Genomic DNA, 21,851 nt, shown 5'->3' with positions numbered 1-21,851 from the left:
TTAGTGTATTATTTTATATTATGGGCCTCTTCACATTTTCCTTTGTAATTATGTATGTGTGTGTTAGCTCTGGTCCAGGGCGCATCGTGAGCTAGCTCTCACCAGCTAGCGCTCAGTCACACACACACATGAGAAAGGGAAAGATGAAAGAGGCTGATTTACTGTAACCTAGAAGTGATAGTGGAAGATGGTTAAGTAAAGTAACATGAAACTATAATTACAGTATGGCAAACAAGAAGGAAGAGAGAGGAATGGAGAGGAGGAGAAAGGAAGAGAGAGGAAAGGAGAGGAGGAGAAAGGAAGAGAGGGGAAATTAGATGAGGGGAAGGGAAGAGAGAGGAAAGGAGATGAGGAGAAAGGAAGAGAGGGGAAAGGAGATGAGGAGAAAGGAAGAGAGAGAAAAGAAGAGGAGGAGAAGGGAAGAGAGAGGAAAGGAGAGGAGGAGAAAGGAAGAGAGAGGAAATTAGATTAGGAGAAGGGAAGAGAGAGGAAAAAGAAAGGATGTCTATAAGGGAAGTGGCAAGTACAACCAGCGGGTAGAGGAGAGGATGAGGGGAGCATTAGGCGAATACAGGATAATTTGATTATATTATGAAAAATGACTGTTTCACTTTGCAGTTTGAGTGGCCCATTTTAGCTGATCAGGTGGCCCATTTTACCTGAACACTGCACATCTCAAAAATGGGGGACAGCTGATGTTTCAACAGCTGTAGGATCTTAACAATTATATTTTATTACATAAATTCAACACAAAAATATTAAAAACAGTCATTATTAATCATAGGAACACAATCAAATGTCATACATTGTTTTTTTCTTAGTTTCCCAAGTGATTAACCAAAAAGTGGCCCAATTTAGCTGATATCACCCCAGTCTTTTAAGTTTCCATTATGAACACCCAACTGACTCCTTATAATGTCAGAGTGTTGATAGTACTGGTGGCCCAACTTTACAAGTCAGTGCAGAGTTCAGCCACTTTCAGCTCATTTCTCAGATATATAAGAGTGAAAAACTGAGATGTTGTTGTAGCCCTAATTGGTAGACTGACATTATCCAGTCAGGTCTGTTGTCAGTATAAAGAGTGACTTTACATCAGACTGAAAAGAAGTGTTTCACTACCCTCTCTGAAAATAGCAATCCCGTTTCACCTCTGACCACACCAGCATCACTCATAGGTGTGGTTGGGTGTGAACAGAGGTGTGTTTTGTTCAGTGGAACAAACTACATTTAAAAAATAAAATAGAATAAAATAAAATAAATTAAAAATGAGATAAAATAAAATAAACTATAATAAAATAAAATAGAAAAAAGAGGTGTCTTTTATTTTACCTGTAACCAACCCAGGAGTGATGTCATGAAGTCCTAGAGTACATCTGAATATCCCCACAGCAAGGTGAGAAATTAAATTACTGGGGGTCGGCAAAAATACATTTTCAGAAGGTGATTGGTTACTCTTTATACATAATATGACATATTTTATAAAATGTTAGGTCCCATTGTCCATGTCAGTAATCCATCCACACCTGATATGTTTTTAAAAAGTCATTTTTACTTCATTAAAAAGAGCAATGATACAAGATCCATATGACTTTCACAAAAATCCTTTAAATACCAAAACAATTTAATAGAAATAAAACAAAACAACATAGTGAGGAACGGTACAGAGATTTGCTTTGCTTGCTGAGATGATGTATTGTATTATTATTTATGAAAATATGGCCAACCTTTATAACAACTGTAGCACCTTGTGTTGTCCTTGCATAGTCTGAAAGACTTTACAACCTGAAACTAACTATATTGTCAACACTATACATAATGATACAACAAGAAATGAAATACTGAAACAATTCAGATTGTACTTTCACTGTTTGTGTATGCTCACTTTGCAGTCATATTGGCACTAAAGCTTTACCATGTAACAGGAAACAAACTCTTAACCAACTGCTGATTTACTTCCTTATTTCAAATTAAACTCTCTTTAGATGTATTGATTTTTGCCACTTTTAACTTGGTGATGATTATAAGACACCCAAAGCTGGAAAAAAGCTCCAGTGTCTGAATTATTGATGCATTTTTATGGTTAAAATCCATACTGTATATTCCTCTTTGGCCCTGTTATTACAAGTATATCACATTTAATAACCTGAAGATTGGTGTAGTACTCATGGTCAGGGCATGTATTTCATTCCTTTCATCCTAGGAATGATATGTATATCTCTGATGTCATCATGCTGAAGCAGCCAACACAAGTAGCGCTCCGTCCCCATGCCCCATCCACTGGTGAGGAGTGGTTTCACTTGCCGCATGTTGATGTACCATTTGTAAGACTGCTCTGGCACTGCGTGATGCCTGAGGGCCTCCTGTACCATCTCAGGGGTGGAATGACGTTCACCGAGACCCACAGTCTCACCCAGCCCCAGGAGGAGGTCAGCAGCTTTGGCTTTGCACCGCCCAGTGCCCTCCACATACGCCTGGTAGAAGGGAACTCCTAGATGGTCCATCTCAGTCAGCCAAACAGCACCACCATATTTCTCTATCAAGACCCGCTCTCCTTTGCGTGTTAGCTTTCTGCCAAACTGCGGCTGTCCATCTTGGACCCACTCTAAGCAGTCAGCAGAGGGCATCATGGGAATGGCCTGGTCTAGAGGGATTCTTGGGAGTGGGGTTTTTCCATCCAGCTTACTCAGCATGGCTTTGACATGTGTAATGGTCCCGGCAGTGTTGAGGATAATATCAGAGTGTTTCTTCAACATGGACTTGGTGAGATGAGCCAAGTATCCCTCTGCTGTAGAGATGGCATTGTCCATGTCACCCAACAGTTCACACTCCACGTGGTAGAACTGGTTCAAGTGTGTGGCATCAGGATCTTCCCCTCTGAAGCTGGGAGATATGTAGTACGTCCCTGGCAGGTTCTCCTGGAAGCGAAGGAAGTATTCAAGTACAAATTGCATTGAGTCAGCCAGGTAGATGTCCTGGCCCAGCAGGCTAACAGAAACTGGTTCTGAGTCAGATCCCAGGCCCATTGGTGAAGAGATGGTGTCTGTGGTGAGAGGGGTCAAAGCATAGGAGAACTGGCAGGAAGTGTGGAAATATTCCACTGTGCTGTGGAAAAGAGTGTTCTGAATCTGGAACAGGTTGCGATACCACTGGCTCTTGATGGCAAGTGTGGAGTGAGACTGAGGGTCTTGCCATGAATGAGTAGGCCTGCACTGGGTGATTTTGGAGTGGATCTTTTTGAGGGCCTCAGGGTCGACAGCTGGGCCGTGCAGTGATGACACATATCCAGGGTAGGTTTGGAAGCATTCTGGTTGAAGCTCAGCAGGCTTTGTGCCATCTGGTGAAGGCAACAGAGGGATTAGCTTGGCATGAGCATAGTCGATCTCAAAGCCCTCAAAGATCAGGGCAACACCTTGAGCTCTCATCCCCTCCTCCAGTAGTTTGGCAACTTTGCAAGTGGCAAGGATCAGTGCTTTGTAGTCAGCTTCCTCCAGTTTGAAGATGTCACTGGAGAGTGGTTTGCGTGGCACCACAACTGTTAGTCCAGGAGAGTTTGGGTATGGTGTCAGGAAGGCGACATGCTCACTGTCTTCCCACACTCTCCACTGTTGCTGCTCTCCACGTACAATACGACTGAACAGGTTATCATTGGAAGCATCTCCAAAAAAGTCAAAGCAAGAAGGTGCATTTGGTGTTGGCAGTCCATTTCTAATCTTGGCTTGAACCTGGGCCAGTGCCTCATCATCCCACCGTGGGCCGCTCTTTGAGGTGCAGTAGCCAGGATCATTAGTGTGGAATTCCTCTTCATGTGAAAGATGGGGCTGCCACTTTGGCTCTAGGCCATGAAGTGGGAGCAGTTTGATTTGTGCTGGCTGATCAGGGGTTGGATGGAAAACCAAAGCACAGCGCTGCACTCCCAGTCGCTCACATAGCAAGCTTGACACAGCTCTTGCTCCTTGCAGCATAGCCACAAAATCAGTTGTAGCCAACTTGAAGATGCTCCTTGCCCCGCTTAGAGCTTTTCTAGTCAGGATGGTTGACCCAGGGATCCAGGGTTTTGGATCCAGGTAGGCAACCAGCTCATCTGTTTCCCAGATCACATCAGAGAAGCTCTTCAGGGGCCTGAGGACCTCTACTCGTGAAATGCCGCCTATCATTGAGGCCACAAACATTACACCAGCATTTGTTTCAACAATGGCATCACCTTTACTGTCCACAGCAATGACCCCTGCACAGATCCCATCCAGATTTTCAGCCATCACTTCTCTACATGCCTGCCTAAGGCTGTAGCCTTTGTGGTGGTAGAGACTGGCTATTTTCTGTGCAACTGTGTGCCTCAGAAATACATCTCCATCTCCAGAGCAGGTAATAGCTACTTTATCATCAGCATATATTCCTGCCCCTACTACTGCTGTGTCCCCAACTCGCCCTTTCAGCTTTCCTACTAGCCCACCTGTGGAGGCTGCAGCAGCCAACCCATTCCAACGATCCAAGGCCACAGCTCCGACTGTCTGGGGGTGATTGTTTGTTGAGGTATTTCCAACAGTGAGCTTTGCTGCTAACTGTCTGTGACGTATATCAGTGTGGAAATACTCAGGCCCAACAGACTTCTCCTTCTCCTCCAACCCTTGCAGAAACTCCTCAGCCCCGTCTCCTACAATGAGTGAATGTGAGCTGTTCTCCATGACACATCTGGCTGCTTTTATTGGGTTCTTCACAGTTTGCACACAAGCAACAGATCCCGACCTCATTGCATTGCCATCCACGATGGTTGCTTCCAATTCATTTTTGCCATCTCTGTTGAATACTGAGCCTTTACCTGCATTAAACAGGAAGCAGTCCTCCAGAGCTTCTACTGACCTCTGAACTGCATCTAGACTCTTGCCACCTTGTTGAAGCACTTGGGATCCAAGAGTTAAGGCTGTCTGTAAAGCAAACTCAATAACTCCAATCACTTCAGTGTTCAGCATCACCTCCTCTCCAGCGCCACCGTGGATCACCAGAGTGTGGTCTGTGCTCATTCCAGGGCTTAAATCAACATTGTTTGAGCTCTCTGGGCAGAAGGAGGTCTCTCCATTCATTTTCTCTGTTTTGCCTTGATTCAGTAGACACTCCAGGGCTCCCATCTGGCATGCAATGGCATATCTTAGAGCTAGAAGCATCACTAACTTCAGGTTTATCATCAGGCTTTCTTTAAGCTTCTCCAGTACCAGAGCAAAGCTCCCTTTCCCATTAAGCACAATACGAACCTTGTCTCTCTGCCCAAGGTAGGTTACAGCCAATTGATCCTGGGCATAAACATTACCTACTCCACACTCCACATCCTCAACCAGATCTGTACCTGTGAGGTACACAGATGGACATCCAAAGGGGTCCAAGTACTTTCTCAGTGGATTATTAGGCGGCAACAATCTACGCAGGGCAGCCAGGTGGGGACCAACTCCTTGACCACTTTTGGTGTTTTTGATGAGGCTCTTATGCTCCAGAAAGGCAACATGGAACAGACGTAGGAGGTCAGTGGTGTATTGAATTTTGTTATCTGGACCAATGCAACACACTAAGGCACCTGCCAACTTGTGAAAATGCATGGTGAGTGAGTATGTAGGATCACAACGGCCATGTTTGAAGTGGCGCATATGGGTAGGTGTGACAAGGAGGTGCCTGGTTGCAGATTCCCCAAGAGTCTGCCTCAGGGAAAGCTGCAAAGAGAAGTTGATCCAAGCATCATACAGACCTCTCTGCCCTCTGAGGGTAGAGAAGACATCAGGAAAGGAGGGCACATCAAGAGTGAGAACTGGGTGTGTTGCTTTTAAGTCAGGGCTCAGTTTGGGAGTATTTACTCCTTGCAAGGGGAATGTTAGGGATTCTGGACAAACAGAATCAACATTATTTACTGTGACAGACCCGTTCATTTTGTCCGTATCAGTATGGACTAGTTTTAAGTCAGCAGTCTCAGACAGCCTGTACACATTCTCAGTCACAAGCCCAGCAACCATCCCATCCACAGCGCTGTGCTCAAACACCATCCCAGCTGTGTTGTCCTTGAAGACCACCAGGTTCACCACCTGTTAAAAAAAGTAGAACAACAAAGATTGGTTTATTTCCTTAGTTCATTTCAACATTTCAGTGAGGGCAATAAAACATATCTCTTTCTACTTGGGCAGCAATACATTGCCTAATTACTGCTATTCTAGAGTGTGCATGATAATTATCAACTACCAAGTTCAACAGTGTAAAAGTGTGCATGTGAAAGAGGTGAGAAATTGGACCTTTATCCAGATTCACTTCAGTACCTTGTCATAGTATCTCAGACATGGACCATCTCCTCCTCCTCCCAGCCTCACTGCATTGAGGACATCAGCCAGTTCAGATGGTGCGTTGCAGTCTTCCAGACAGAGTGTCAGCACGGCACTCTCCATCAGCTTCAGTGATGCTGCTGCATCTCCTGCTTGCTTCAGGATCTCTTCTCTGGTGGCAGCCCAGGCTCTGCGCTCCAGAGCTGAGAGGCTGCAAATGACAGAGGGATCATTCTGTTTTCCTGCACTGGGTTGATCCATCACCTGAGCCAGCTGGTTGTAGATGTCAATGAATGGCCGAGCAGAAAGCGGCCCACCAGTGCTTGGACGCCACAGTATGTCAACGGGGAACACTCCTCCAACACAGGTGATGATGGCATGGAGGCTGTCTGGGTAGACCTGGAGAAAACAAAGCTACAGATTAGAAAAAGAGCTGATCTAACATATTGATAATTGAAAACCTCTAATTTTTCATTTTGCTTTGATGAATCTCATCAGTTGTGCCCTACCAGTAATCTCACCTTAATCTCATCTTGACTCCTTCCAGGAATCCGGCTGGCAGCGAATACCTCAGACTGCTGCGTGCGCTCCATTGGCACATTGCCCTCCAGTAACAAGGGCTCACTGTACAGCTTTGCTGCTGCCCAGAGCAGAGAGGCTGCTCTCCCCAGCTGGGTACATCCCTTTGCTTTAGATGAGGACAGAACAACAGGGAGGGCAGTGGAGGTGGGCAGTGGGTCAGCACATGACAGCAGACCTTTCTTGAACTGCTCCGTCACCCAGTTCTCTTGGCCTGAAGCTCTCGTTGCAAACTTTCTCTGGGCGTCTTGAAGGAGCTCCTTCTGCTGATCCAGCGTACTTTTGAACTCTGGGTAAAGGTCAGGAGTTAAAGTGAGCTGCAGGACACGGCTCACTTCTTGCAAGGTAACATCCAGCTCTGGAACAGGGTAGTCGAGAAGGGCCATCCTGTTGGTATGGAGGAGGCTTTATACAGAAGGAGAAAAAGAGAGAAAGAATGAATGGAGATACCAGGTACTGGATCTTTGATGGGTTAGACTTTGCACTTTAGCTGCGACAGAATTAGAAGCATACAAAAGCACAGATGAAGAAATCCATACACCTTCATGTAAAATATAGCATATACAGTACAACAACTGTTAAACTCATAACTCATAATCATCAGATGATGCTAGCATGGCACTAGGAATGGCAAGTCGGTTCACAATTGTAGGAATATGAGTCCTAATGATTTTGGTGACCCCTTGACCTTTCCTCTTACACCACCACAAGCAGTGACGGACTGGCCATCTGGCATTTGGGCAAATGCCAGAACAGCTGCATGGCCCTGTGGCCGCCGGCCGCCAGGCAAAAAAAAAAAAAAAAAAAAATTAAAAAATAAATAAATAAATCTTCTCTTGGCGGCCCAAAACATTTTTATCGGCCACAATATACATATAAGTAGTAGCATAAATATAATTTTAAATAAATATGAGTGAAATGGGGCTACCGGTAATATAAAGAATTTTTGGTCATCAAGCATTTTCTCGCGATTATTGAGTGATGACATTTGACATCTGACAAGTGACAAAGGAATGATGGGCAATGCACTCAACGTCAACGACAACATCACAACAAGAAAAGAAAATGGATCGAGGCACGAAAAGATGGGTGGAGAAGGGTGGAGTGGAGAAAAAGAGAGAAAAAAAAGGAAAGCTATGCTCGCAGAGAGTGAAAAGTATGCGAAAATATCCAATTTATTTACAAAAAAGTGTTTACCCAGCGGCAACAGACTGAGCACCTCTGCAGCAAGTGCAGCTAGCAGTACGGCCTCTGCCTCAGAGAAGAGCAAACTCCTTCGCAGCCTGCTAACTACTTAAAGGTAAGACATAATAATAATAATAATAATAAATAATAACTTAATTTATATAGCACCTTTCAAAACGGAGTTACAACATGCTTAACAATAAAACAATTAGTACATAAAACAATAAAACATCAAATAATTTAAAAACAGTTCAATTAAGAAAAGACCATACGATAAATGTGAGTCTTCAGAAGAGATTTTAAAGAAGACACTGAGAGACACATATTTATTTTTATACTCTGGCTGTGCAGTGCTCTTGTCATGTTTTGGTGAAGCTATTGTAATATGCATTGTGGCTGCTGTAACATTTATTATGGCTTATAACACATAGGGTCTTTCTTGTTTCTGTTGTAACTAGTGCTTTTGATAGAGCTATTGAAATGTGCACTGTGGCTGTGCAGTGCTCTTTTCATGTTTTGCTAATGCTATTGTAATATGCACTGCGGTTGGTGTAAGATTCATGTTTCTGTTGTTGTAATTTGGTTGTGCTGTATTCTGTCCAAGAGGGGGCGCCTATGGTTAATGGTAGAAGTAGGCTAAGCCTTTAGGATGAAGTTGTGTGGTGTTTCAGATTTTCGTGTTTTGGTAGACATAGAGCTAGTATTATTAACTGAGGTTATTAGTCTGGCCTTTGAACGTGCCTGAATTTATGGGGGCTCTGCTGCTGCCTTATTATCTTGTGTGCTGTGCATTGTTGTCAACTGTACCAGTGCGATTGTAGTGAGTTGATTGCGTGGTGTGTGGAATTTCTGCATTCTCATCATATGGTTAGCTTTCCACATGCTTCCATGCAAGCCACAAATCAATTTTATCATTCATAATGACTGTGTCTGTATATCTCCTCTTCTATTGTGCAACAAGGCAGTGAGTGAGTGTGTGAGTTTCTATGGTAGTTGTGGAACACTCTGTGTCTCTGTGGCACTCTGAAACGTTCCGCCAGTGGTAGTGTTGTTTATGTTAGTATGTGTAAAATCATCAATCATAGTACCTAGTAATATGTGGGAGGGGGAATATGAGACACCACGCCTGTTCTTTCACAAATAAGGAACTGATGATCTAAAATGACGTAAAAATGCATATTTTTTTGTAAAATAATATGAAAATTTTTCACCCCTGGCTGGCCGATGCCTCTGTGTCAAAAATGCCAGGGCCTCTTTTTGGTCCCAGTCCGTCACTGACCACAAGGTTGACTTTTTGTTGTTGTTGTAGTCTGTGAAATGCCGCAACAAACAGTGATATTGCCTTGACATTTGTTACCTCCCCTCAGGCTGAGTTTCAGCTTTGGTGAGCTGTTATTTTTTCACCTTAGTCCAATATTTTGGATTATGGACGAACACCGTGCTGCAGGAACAAGTCCTAAAACCCTGAGAAAGGAGTTAGCATTTTAGCACTCCTGGTTCCCTTATCTCAAGGTCAATGGGTTTTTTGAACGGGTTTTTGGTCAGATGAATGAAATAAGGTCTGTGGTGACACAAGCTTAAGAGACTTTCAAGTTTTGCTCTGCAGCATAACATTTGTTGTAAATACCCCACTAGTGAGTTTTGAAGCCTTTAGGTGTCTTACAAAAGATGGTTGCTAACAAGTGGCTAAATGAGACGACTTTACAGTGTGAATGTGGTGGTGACGCTAAAGTCATGCAATCATGCTGTAGTTTATTTATAGCCTAACGTTAGCACTTAGCTTCTGGCAATTGCATTTACAGTTCAAAAAGCAGGAAAGTGGTTTTCACTTGTGAAGATTAGCTTGCAGACCAAAACATCTAAGTATCATGAACAAGTATTTGCCACAGAGTTTTTTTTTTTTTTGTTTTTTTTTTGCAATAATCCAAAATCCAATGGAAAAATCCCATTGTCTTTTTGTCATGTGAAACTGATGCTAACTCCCTTGGTGGCCGACAAAAGGTGTGGTCTATACAACAGATCAGTGTAGCTGTGTCTCAGCATGATTGCTGATCTTGAAGAAGGCCAAAAGGCTGAAACATCGTCATAAAAATAAAAGAAATCCCAGGCCCACCAATACACATCATTCCTTGAGCACTCTGTACCTGCAAATCTGATGACATTCCCATCGGCCTCAGCTCTACTTTGTGTTTAGTGCTAATTAGTGAATGTAAGCATGCTAACACACTAATGTAAGTAACTACTGTAAGATGGTGAACATGGTAAATATTTCCAGCTTAACATCAGCATATTAGCATTGTCACTGTGGGCATTTTAGCTTGCAAAGGTTAGCATTTAGCTCAAAGCATCATAGTGCCAAGGCTACATACAGCCCCACAGAGCAGCTAGCATAGCTGTTATGGTGTACATTGACGTACAGTACAAACACACACTAACTGGCATGTGCCCCCTCTCACTGCCCTTTACATTTCCTTCACATGATGTCCAACATTTCTCACATTACTGGAACCACTAAGTCAATTATGTGATTTTGGGTAAAGGACAGCTGGGTCTAACACAGGTCTCTTTGTGTATTAATGTAGTGAACATGAATGGAATGCATCCAGATTTTACTTCGGTGTGAGACAATACCTCCTGGATTCTGCTGTACGAACCGAGTAATGGCTGATAACTAATCCCATCTGCTCTCACGTGAAAGCACTTACTCTCCTTTCACCGCTCCTCTGTACAAAACTAAAGCTGGGCATTTATTGACGCTGGTTGTCAAAGAAATGCCTCGCTCGCTGTGTGACTTTTGATAAATTAGATTTCTCCTGATTTGTCTCAGCAGTTCAAGTCCTCCACACAATGCTGGCTGTCTGTGTGATATCTGAGGAGGGATTCAGGCTCTGCGAGGATACTGATCCTGTGATTCCAATAGCTCATTTATACCAAATACAAGCAGAACTACCAATACTATATATTACATAACATATATATTTTGCAATTCAATAATACAAGAAATTTGGTTTATGGACATTTAAATAGGCCTTTCAAACCAGGCCAAATTAACAAAGCACAAAAAATGTTATTAAAATTGTACAATTTTTTGTTCTATTGTGCTTACCCACTCTTATTTGCTCTTCATTTAAAGGTCCAGTTCACCAAATTGCATAGGATTTTCTTATTTATCCCCTGTGGTGTCGGGCAGATCATTTCTATTTTATCTGCTGAGGTTTTGAGATATCAATGTCTGACATGTCTGTCATTGCCCCAGTACAACTGAGGTACAGTAAATGGAATTTAGTCTGTGGTGCTCAAAGCACTGAAAATTTGAAAACAAGATAAAAAATTTCCAGCAACTTTCCAAGAACACGATGACAATGACTTGAGAAGAGCCACAGAAATGGCTGTCAACAATGGAGGAAAAACTTCCAAAGAAATAGTCCCTAACTGTTCACAGTGAGATCTTTGGATTAATAGTCCTCGGGACAATGTTATATCATATGCAATATTAATAGATCTCAGGTTTCACTCACGAAATGCTTAAAAGACTTAAAATAAAATTACTCCATTGTCAATGAAAGAACTGTTTGTAATGATAGACAACAATATTAATGTATTAAAGGGGTGAGAACCAAAGGAGCGTCAGTGACACCTGACCAATATACTATGTTCCGACTTTGTTTATTGAATTTAATCTTTAATATTTAAAACTTTATAAACACGCAGATGAATATATACGTTACGAACAATATTTGACAGTTATTGAAAAAGTGTTTTTAAGTGAGTAAGCGCAGTTATGCTCCTTTTGGCCTCAAAAAGTTCAGTGTTAAATGTTAAATCTTTTGGTTTTTGATTAATAACTCTGGACTGGTTCAGAATTCACAAGTAGGCTTTCTCTTTTATCAGCAAAAATAGCTCATCAAGAGATTTCATTTTTGCCCAAAATGTCACTTACACCCCTACGGTTCTCACCCATCAGTGTTCATTCTTTTGTCTGAGGACTTATTTCCATTTTAAAACTATTCTCAAGACAAGAAATCACCTCAAAAAGTGACAGAAGACTACTTGTTTATTTCATTTTATTCTATTTTATCAATTTTATTTTTATTTTATTTTATTTTTTGGTCAAGGTATTACTCAGATATCATCATCATTTGATATTTTTTACACATAAAGTAGACTATAAAAACAACAAGACTGATCAAGTTTCAGACTAATACTGATATACATACTTCACATTTGAGTACATCAAACAAATCAATCACCTCTTTTCTACATTATCGACATGTTTTTTATTTCAGAGAGAAAATCAGCTTACCTCAATATGGTAATTTGTCTAAGATCTGGCCAGCTGGTGTGAAGGAAGAACAGTCAGTGGGAGGAAAACTTGGTTGGACTACAAAAACACTGAGTTTTAGTCTGTAATATGGAAGCAGTGACTCCAATTAAGCAATTATGCTTCGTGCCTCCCCTCTTTCTCTGTCCTCCTCTCTCTCAGTCTGTCTCTTCCATCTCTGTTTGTGTGTTTTATATACTGTCACATGCCTTTTACATAATCTAACTTCACTAGAGCACTATCATCATGTTTAAGGCAACATTTAGACACAACTAACAGGGAGTGTTTTAATGGTAAAAGCACCAATCCTGTTGAGGGATACATGATGGCCAATCGCCTGATCTGCTACCTGGGATCAATTCTTCAGTCGACAGACATTAATGGACCCAGTGCGCTCCCAGTTTTACCTGCCAAAGGCCAGCACACACACACACACACAAATAATTTAATGAGGTGTCTCGTGGTCAGGCAAATTCATTGTCTGACATTTATATCCATGGTCCTCCTGTCCCCCACAGATTAGCTTCAACATGCAGCTGCAGTAACGTTATCTGAAATGTAGTGGAGTAGAAACGTATCTCAAGTATTGTACAAGTACCTCAAAACTGGTAAATGTACTCAGTGACTTTGCCCCATCAGTCAGGACACTGTGCTACCACACCACCTGGTGGAGCTGAGGAGGGACACAGACATCGGTCTCAACACTGAGGCCTCTTACATAGAGATGTGGGAGGAACGTCACATGGAGGCCAAGTGGATAAAACTAAGAGCCTTCCTACTGAATCTGGGAGTGTCACTGCTGGGTACGTTAAAGGAGCATTGTGTAGGATTTAGTGCCATCTAGTGGTGAGGTTGCAGATTGAAACCAGCTGAATACCTCACTGCTCATCACTCCCTTTCTATCTGTGCAGTGAAGGTGGCCTTCAGGCAGTGGTGGATCAAGTAGCTGAAAGCCATACTCGAGTAAAAGTACAGATATATTACCAGAAAATTACTTTGGTAGAAGTTAATATTTTCCCTTAAATCCGAATTATGGTTTCCTCAAAAGTCTTCTGCTTAAGGTTTCCTTAAAATGTTCACTTAAGTATTCATGGTTTTCTCGTTGTCTTGGTCTTATACTTAAGGAACCCCTTTACTTTTGCACTTAAAAAAAGACCTTAGCAACCAAACAAAGGTAAACAAACTGAAGGTACATCTGACTCTATCTTAACTGTAACATAACTGAGTCTATGCTGATAAATGAAACAACTAACACACAGCAAGAAGAGTGTTCTGCGACCATGAGAACCCATTGGATACACTTTTGATTTTACGCTTTAGATTTGACTCAATTTATTTTCATTGTAAATCTTCCTATAGTCATTTTCTGTTTTCTGGTATTTGGGGATCAAATTTACTTTGTAGATTGTGCTTTCTATGACAGTATTGCTCTGAGACAACAAGGGAGGCTGAACTTGCCCTAAAATTTCATAGAAGAAATGGTCAAATATGCACTATTGAATTTACATTAAAATAAGAATTTACATTGCATTAAACGTGCGCTAGGATCACGACTATGATGTTCAAACGTCAGCTGTTTATCACCAGTTTTCAAACATAACCTCCCTGTGTTACATTGTCGTGTCAGTGTGGTGGACGCAGAGCCTCCAAGCATTCCTATGAGACAGCGCTGAGCAGGTTTTTTTCATGCAGCAAAGCCAGACGGTCATTGGATAAATGCGACAACATCGTCACTTCCAGGGAGGCTCAGCTTCCCTGGGACCTAATGGAGCGGTAGGCGGGAGAGGACGCTCTGTGTATGCATGATGATAGGAGGAGTTGTATAAAAGGCTGAACCCCTTTGTGATTGACAGCGCTTCGCATTTTGAGCTCAGTCCCATGCAGATATTTGCGAGTGGAGTCTTCCGCGTGTTGTCTGGAGTTCCTTATTTCCATGAGCTTTATAGCTCATTTTCACCGTTAAACCATCTGAAAATCTTTGAGGTGTGTTTTGCTGTGGTTCTATGGAGTGTGGTTAAAAAACGGCTTCAATTAAATGTTACTTTTATAAGTTACTGCCTCGCTACAATACTGCTTCAGACCAATATGGTTTTCTTGTCCTCTGTCATTTTTCCACTTTCTAACTTAAAGCCAACTCTGTGAGACGCTAACAGGCGTCACAAGTGTGAGTCCAAGCAAACAAACAATCTCCATGGAAACTTTTACTGCTGTAAAATCTCTTTCAATGGAGTAAATGAGTTAGTGTTTTTCCTTAATAAGGGAAACCCTCTAAGGGATTCTGTGCAACTGTGTAAGTCCCTCAGCTAAGAAGAAATTAAGCCGTGTGTCATATTTAAGGAAAAAAATTAAGATGTTTTGTGCCCTGCTATTAACTGTCCTTAAGTATCAAAAGTAATTTTCTGATATGAAATGTACTTAAATATTTAAAGTAGGAGTAAATGCTGTTGATAAAAAGCAAGTGGTAAGAATTTTAAGAATTACTGTTTGTATCCTCTTAACATGAACACCTTAAAAATGGAGCGTACATTACACCTGAAGGAAAACAAGGTCTTTTTCACAACTTTAAGTATTTAAAGAACAAAGTCCAGTTTTTCCTTCCTTTCAATTCCTCCATTTGTCTGTCCATCCCTTCCTCCTGTTCTTCCCTTTATTGTAGTAGGTAATTGAAAATGCTTTGAGGAAATGTTGTGCAGTAAATGTGACAAATATAGAAACGCAAGTAAAGTACAGCTACTCCCAAAAAATACTCAAGTGATGTAATTAGGTATTATTATTTCGTCACATCACACCACTGCTTTCAGGTGACGTTAAAATGTGAAAGCCCCTCACTAGAGCCAGTGTTTGGTGATTATTCACTAATGAAAACATAATTCTATTATATACAATATATATTATAATATACAATAAGAATATCATGTTAAATATCTGCCAATAGATCCCACTAAATCCTACACACTGGTCCTTTAAGTGTCAGCTATAGGCATGAAGCGGAGTGAGTCAGTGATTATTTCCCAGGCTGAAGAAGTTGCATTTTCTGCTTACCAGGATTATCAGGCCACCCCCTCACCCACCAACTTGGCCAAAGTCTTAAAAATAAAAATAAATCAATCTAATTAGGATATAATCAACCCAACAATGAGACCTTTGTTCTTGTTGTGGAGGCTCCTGCGGAGGCTGCACCGTACAGGAAGTGGTGCACGAGTAACATAATGATGTACAAGGAAGGATCATCAGTTGAGTCAGCGGTGTCTGTTTATACATTGTCTTTGTTGTAGAGTTAATCAGTGACGCTATGGAAAGGTGAGGCTGCACTACAATGAGGGAGATGTAACTGATTCACAAGGAAGAAAAAAGCATGGGAATGAAACAACTTCACCTGAGTCATGCAAGCAGTTACACCCAGCCCACCTGGTCTTACAAGACATCACAAGATCAGAGCAGGCCAGGACCAGAGAGAAAATTACACCAAGCAGCAAAAGCACCATACATATCATCATTGTGTAGGACCAAGCTCGTGGATCACTCACAAAGGCATTTATCATGTAAACTAAAAAAAAAAAAAAAAAAGAAATCAAAATGTGTATTAGTAAACAAACATTCTTGCCTACTCTTCCTGGCTTTAGCAACAAAATTGGCAAACTTAGATTAATGAGCCATTCTAGCTTTTGGTCCTCTGCACACCAGCAAGTGTCAGGGTTTAGACAAGCCATTTCACAGAACATTAACTCTCCTAAATCATCACTGTTTGTACAATTTAACAGAAAATGGGACTCACGTTCACTTTGGTACTTGGATACTGTTATGTCTCAAGTAAGCCTGAGCTTCTGACGGTGTTTCTGAAGGACCTCTAGGCCCCCATTTCAAACCACATTTCAAGATCACCCTACAGAGTATAAAATAACAATAGCAAGAGACACAAAATGGGCGCACACAGCCCTGGCACCCATGGTGGTGAGGCGTGAGGTGGAGATGGTCAGACCAGCAGAGGAAGAGCGCAGGGAGCAGGAGTGAAGGGACTCCTGGAGGAGGTCAGAGAGGTAAGTGGGGGCTGGGTTGTGGAGGGCTTTGAAGGTGAGCAGAAGGTTTTTGTAGTCAATCCGGTACTCAACAGGGAGCCAGTGTAGCTGGATGAGAATGGAGGTGATGTGGTCGGATGGTTTGGTGCAGATAAGGATCCAGGCTGCAGAGTTTTGAATGATTTAAAGCCTGTTAATGGGTTTGTTGGGAAGACCAGAGAGAACTGCAGTAACACACCTGACATGCAGATTATAATCACGGGTTTGTAGGAATGGAAGTAACCTTTGGCTGGTTTAAGAGAGACCAAAGATTATTTACTGCGTGGAGCTAATCTCAGACTGAAAGTTAGAAGAAAGTTTCATTTTTACTCATTGAGCTTTGCTCTTTTACAAGACGCTTTCACAAGAATGCAGATGTTGTTGCAGCTCGCTGTGAAACAGTTTGCTACATTTAGTCTCTTTTTCATCACTTTTGACTCTAGAAGAAGAGGAAGAAGATATATTTGATTAATCCCCAGGTGATTCTGTTGTCATGCACACTCAGGCCCGAAATAAACACACATGCACAAACAAGACCTATACATGCATTAAATGGAGAGATGTCAGAGATGCATTGGACAGGTGCCCTGGGCAGTTTGGGGTTCAGTGATTTGCTCAAGGTCCCCTCGGCAGTGCCCAGGAGGTGAACTGGCACCTCTCCAGCCACCAGTCCACGCTCCATGTTTGGTCCGGATGGGTACTTGAGCCAGCGACCCTTCGGTTAACCCTTTTATCAAAAATAAAAGTACATGTGTGCAACAACCTCATTCAGAGACTTTTATTATTGTGTGATATTAAAGGATTATTATTATTATTATCAATGATGCATTAACACATTGGCAACATAAAAACAGCTCACAGCACAGCAACAACATGTGAACATTGCAAGCCAACAAAAATGTACAGTAAAATACAGATAAATTGGTGTCACTAAGGTGTTCACGTTAATATCTTTAATTAAATTTGGAGCAGCAGCAGCTCAGTCCATAGTAACTTGAGTTGGAACTAGAGGGTTGTTGGCTCAAGTCCCCGTCCGGATCTAATTTGATCGAGATAATCTTTATTGACCCACAAAGTGGGGAATTTGTCTTGGGCTCTGACATTAAAGGGACATTGTGTAGCATTTTCAGTTGTTTACTGGCAGAAGTCAATGACTGCATTCATAAATATGTCATCATACGTGTATTATTACCTCCACCAATAATCGGACTTATTCTCATCAAAGGAGAATTTCAGATTTGTTTGTACATTGTGCGGGTAAGTCATTTGGGGGGTTTCATAACGTTCCGCCATCTTGAGAATACACCCGCCAGCAAGGGACATATAGCACTTCCAGGGAATAGCCCCGCTTTCAGCGTTTTCGTTGAGAGCCAGGCCAGCGCTGCGTGACTGAGAAGCCGAAGGAGAGGAGCAAGAGGCGCTTCACTACTACCCCGGCACTACTGCCGCATAACAAAGTCCCACTCTATGAGCATGACTCAGGATCACGCATATGCAGCATCACGGGAGACAGAATCCTCGTCGCCAAGAAAGCACAAAAAGGGACTCAAAAAGGCAACGTGACCGTCAAATTCAAAAAATGAGTGTCAACATCGGGGTCGCCTTTCCCAGGTGGAGAGAGCTGCTGAAGGAGAAAGGTAATGCAATCACAGGCCAGAACCGCTGTCAGCCACTGTTAGCGGCGCAGTGACGCGAGGAGAGGGATGAGGTGTGTGAGGTTGAGCCACTTGTCAGTTGTCAAAAGACACAACGTGATTGGTTTGGTTCGATTTACACCTGTCCCAACAGTCCTATGTTGTAAACACAGCCAGCATGGTGAGGAGGGGGTTTGTCAACTCACGTCGCGTGTGTCTGTGTAGGAGCCTGAATGAAAACTCCATGAAGTATCGGACGACACGGTTTCATCAATGTTATCATAGCTTTTTGGTACAAAGCAGCTACTGTTGTTGCAATACACGTTTGAAACAGTGAGGCGCTAGAGTGCACTATCCGTTTGAATGCAATATATGATTTCAACATTAGATGGGAGAAATTCCTACACGCTGTGGCTTTAAGATCACCTTACAGAGTATAAAATAACAATAGCAAGAGACACAAAATGGGCGCACACAGCCCTGGCACCCATGGTGGTGAGGCGTGAGGTGGAGATGGTCAGACCAGCAGAGGAAGAGCGCAGGGAGCAGGAGTGAAGGGACTCCTGGAGGAGGTCAGAGAGGTAAGTGGGGGCTGGGTTGTGGAGGGCTTTGAAGGTGAGCAGAAGGTTTTTGTAGTCAATCCGGTACTCAACAGGGAGCCAGTGTAGCTGGATGAGAATGGAGGTGATGTGGTCGGATGGTTTGGTGCAGATAAGGATCCAGGCTGCAGAGTTTTGAATGATTTAAAGCCTGTTAATGGGTTTGTTGGGAAGACCAGAGAGAACTGCAGTAAAACACACCTGACATGCAGATTATAATCACGGGTTTGTAGGAATGGAAGTAACCTTTGGCTGGTTTAAGAGAGACCAAAGATTATTTACTGCGTGGAGCTAATCTAATCTAGCTAATCTCAGACTGAAAGTTAGAAGAAAGTTTCATTTTCACTCATTTATTATGAGCTTTGCTCTTTTACAAGATGCTTTTACAAGAATGCAGATGTTGTTGCAGCTCGCTGTGAAACAGTTTGCTAAATTTAGTCTCTTCATCACTTTTCACTCTAGAAGAAGAGGAAGAAGATATATTGATTAGTTCCCCATTTACAACCCAGGTCCCTATGGACCGAGCTACTGCAAAAATAAAAATCCAAATAACCCTTTTAGTACATCATGTGCAACAACCTCAGAGACTTTTATTATTGTGTGATATTAATGGATTATTATTATTATTATCAAGGATGCATTAACACATTGGCAACATAAAAATAGCTCCCAGCACGGCATTGCATTGCTTGAGGTAACTGTCATACACTGCTCACTCGTGCAGTGTGGCCCCGGCCTTAGAGGCAGCACAAATGCCAGAATATTGTACTGAATATCTGTGTGACTTTGCCTATGCCCTTAATGACACAGCTAAGATTTGAACGTTCTTCCAAAAATTGCCTTTATAGTCCAGATCGTATTTTTGCATGAGTTCTGAAAAAGACCGAAAAGATCCACTGATCTTGTCAATCTCTTTTATAAGCCACTGATTCCAGTAAACACATTTTTTACCTTCTGGGTTTGAAGAGTCATCATGTCAAACAGTCTTTAAACCAGGTGAAAGGACATCCAAAGGTTCAAAGGGACTGGCTGGCTCCTGTTCAGTTTTGATCCAGCTCAGTTCTGAATCCCTCCAAGTGCATATTCAGTCTAGACATTTCAAATGGTTGTTCAGTCTTGTACTGGGGAGGCCTAAAACTCCTACATCCCTGACCATATTTATCTTATGTTGATCCTTGGTCTCCTCCTGTCCCAAACAAAGTCTTTGATTATTCTATTAAACTCATGAAACAATTGACCCCGGACACAGACTGGCCAATCATAACGTAGCATCAGGCCGGCTCAGACCAGGGTCCGACAACAACACAGCTGTGCTCCATTGACTCTAATGCAGTCGTGTCAGATTTCCTTCATTTTCAGGCTGATTTTGTGGATTTGGAGCTAAATGTTGTGCCTGGGGCACGTTGTGTATTAATGACACTCGTTACCTGGAGAGGTTGGAAAAACATATACGTTTCTTCCCTGTTCCAAAACCAAAATCAAACCCTGAAAAGTGTAGGGTTAGCTAGCTAGCTACTGAAGATACAGATTGTGTCTCAAATCACATTTCCGTTAGTACACTTCCATGTAGTATACTATGTGCACTATGTACCTATTGGCGTAGTGCAGGATTTCGACAGGGTAGTGTTGTCTCAAACCAAATACGGCTGTTGTGCACTCACCAGGGATGACGACTGCAAATTAGCTAGTTAGCAAACTAGCATTAGCATTCGCGTTATCGTTCGCGGTACCAAATCATTACAGACTGTTAAATTAACCCAATAAACATACTGCTAGCTTATACCCAACAACAGTATAGTGGTGCTTAGTGCAAAAAACATGTATAACTTACATTTGTACAATGCAGTGACCTTCACAGTCGCACAGTCCTCAGCCGCCATTTCCAGTTTGAAAAGTGGTCCCTCCCCTTCTGCTACGTATCCAAGATGGCGACCACTGAGGGCGAGAAGTGTCCATAGTTCCACACTCAACTTCTTCACCGTTTTGAGTGCACCATCAGGGTACTCATAGTGCACTGCATTGGTCAAAATCGGGTAAAAATTCAGCCATGACTACTCCAAACAGAGTAACTCCTCACGTTTGTAAGGTCACTCCAGCAGTAACTCCCTGCAATAACTCGAATCTCACGAGACGTTTTCAGAGCCAGACTTTCACTCTATGTTTTGACTTGCCACAACAAATATGTCCGAATTCTTACCCAATTTTGACCAACTGGATCTGGATGAGCATTTGAATTTGATGAGCGCCCGTATTTATTTGAACACGGAGTACACAGACGTACACGGACGCAGAGCTCATTGAAACTGAAGAGCTGACGAGGAGAGAGAGGGAGCAGCAACAGGCAGAGGAACATGTCCGAATCCAGCGAAAGGTAAACACAGACGGTCATTTGTCCTTTCCGTTATGTTGTCAGATAATTACACTAACAATCCGAGCCTATCTGTGTGAAAAAAATGCACTTTTAGTGGACGTATTTTGACATTGCTTGACGCTGTCTGAGTGCCCTATTATTTAATATAGCGCGCGTTCACGGGCTGCAGGCAGGTCAGCCCTAGCTTCGTACTGGAGAAATGTCTCATATTGAACATGCTATCACTCATTTAGACAAAAGTAGATCGGAAAATAGGGCCCAGGTTGGAAAAAACATTAGTTCCCCTTTAAAGCACTGAATAATTATAAACAGCCCACTGCACAGTAGCCACCTGGTAGTAAATCATATTAATGAATGTTCATGTTCGTAATGTCAATGGGCTACTTTAGAGTTAATAGGCTGTTACCTTTATTCAAATATGTTTTGCAGCTCCAGACAGTTGGGGGATTTTTTGGGCCAATAATGGCTCTTTCATTAGCAAAGGTTGCCGACCCCTGGTTCAGTCAAATACAATGGAGGAGAGAGATTTTAACACAAATCTGATTTATAATCAACAACCCAAGAGTAAGAGCCTTGTTCCAGTTGTAGCGGCTCCAGCTGAGGCTGCACTGCACAGTGATGTAAGAGTCCAGCTAAGAAAAGGAAAAATATCTCATGACTGTGGGGAAATGAACTGGTCACACCTACGCTTTTAGTTTCAGTTTGACTTTTCTCCACTGATGTAAACGCATGTGCATGTGCATCACCACAGCCCATTACTGCACTTGGGTGTGTGTGTGTGTGTGTGTGTGTGTGGGGGGGGGGGGACACCATC

General features: G+C 42.3%; 1 protein-coding gene across 1 annotated transcript; it reads right to left on the bottom strand.

Annotated features, from left to right (window-relative positions):
- Positions 1–393: 393 nt before the first annotated feature.
- Positions 394–12,524, bottom strand: LOC117268712 (uncharacterized). Its single transcript, XM_078161618.1, has 4 exons — positions 12,361–12,524; positions 6,815–7,277; positions 6,291–6,692; positions 394–6,062 (listed from the first exon to the last, which is right to left on the bottom strand). The coding sequence occupies exons 2-4, from the start codon at positions 7,256–7,258 to the stop codon at positions 2,169–2,171; spliced, it is 4,740 nt and encodes a 1,579-aa protein (XP_078017744.1). The 5' UTR covers positions 7,259–7,277; positions 12,361–12,524; the 3' UTR covers positions 394–2,168.
- Between the last annotated feature and the right edge of the window lie 9,327 nt (positions 12,525–21,851).

This window comes from Epinephelus lanceolatus, chromosome 18, assembly GCF_041903045.1.
Source record: "Epinephelus lanceolatus isolate andai-2023 chromosome 18, ASM4190304v1, whole genome shotgun sequence".
Lineage (NCBI taxonomy): Eukaryota > Metazoa > Chordata > Actinopteri > Perciformes > Serranidae > Epinephelus > Epinephelus lanceolatus.
Note: the sequence above shows the minus strand (reverse complement) of the source record. Positions and strands in the feature narration are given on the sequence as shown.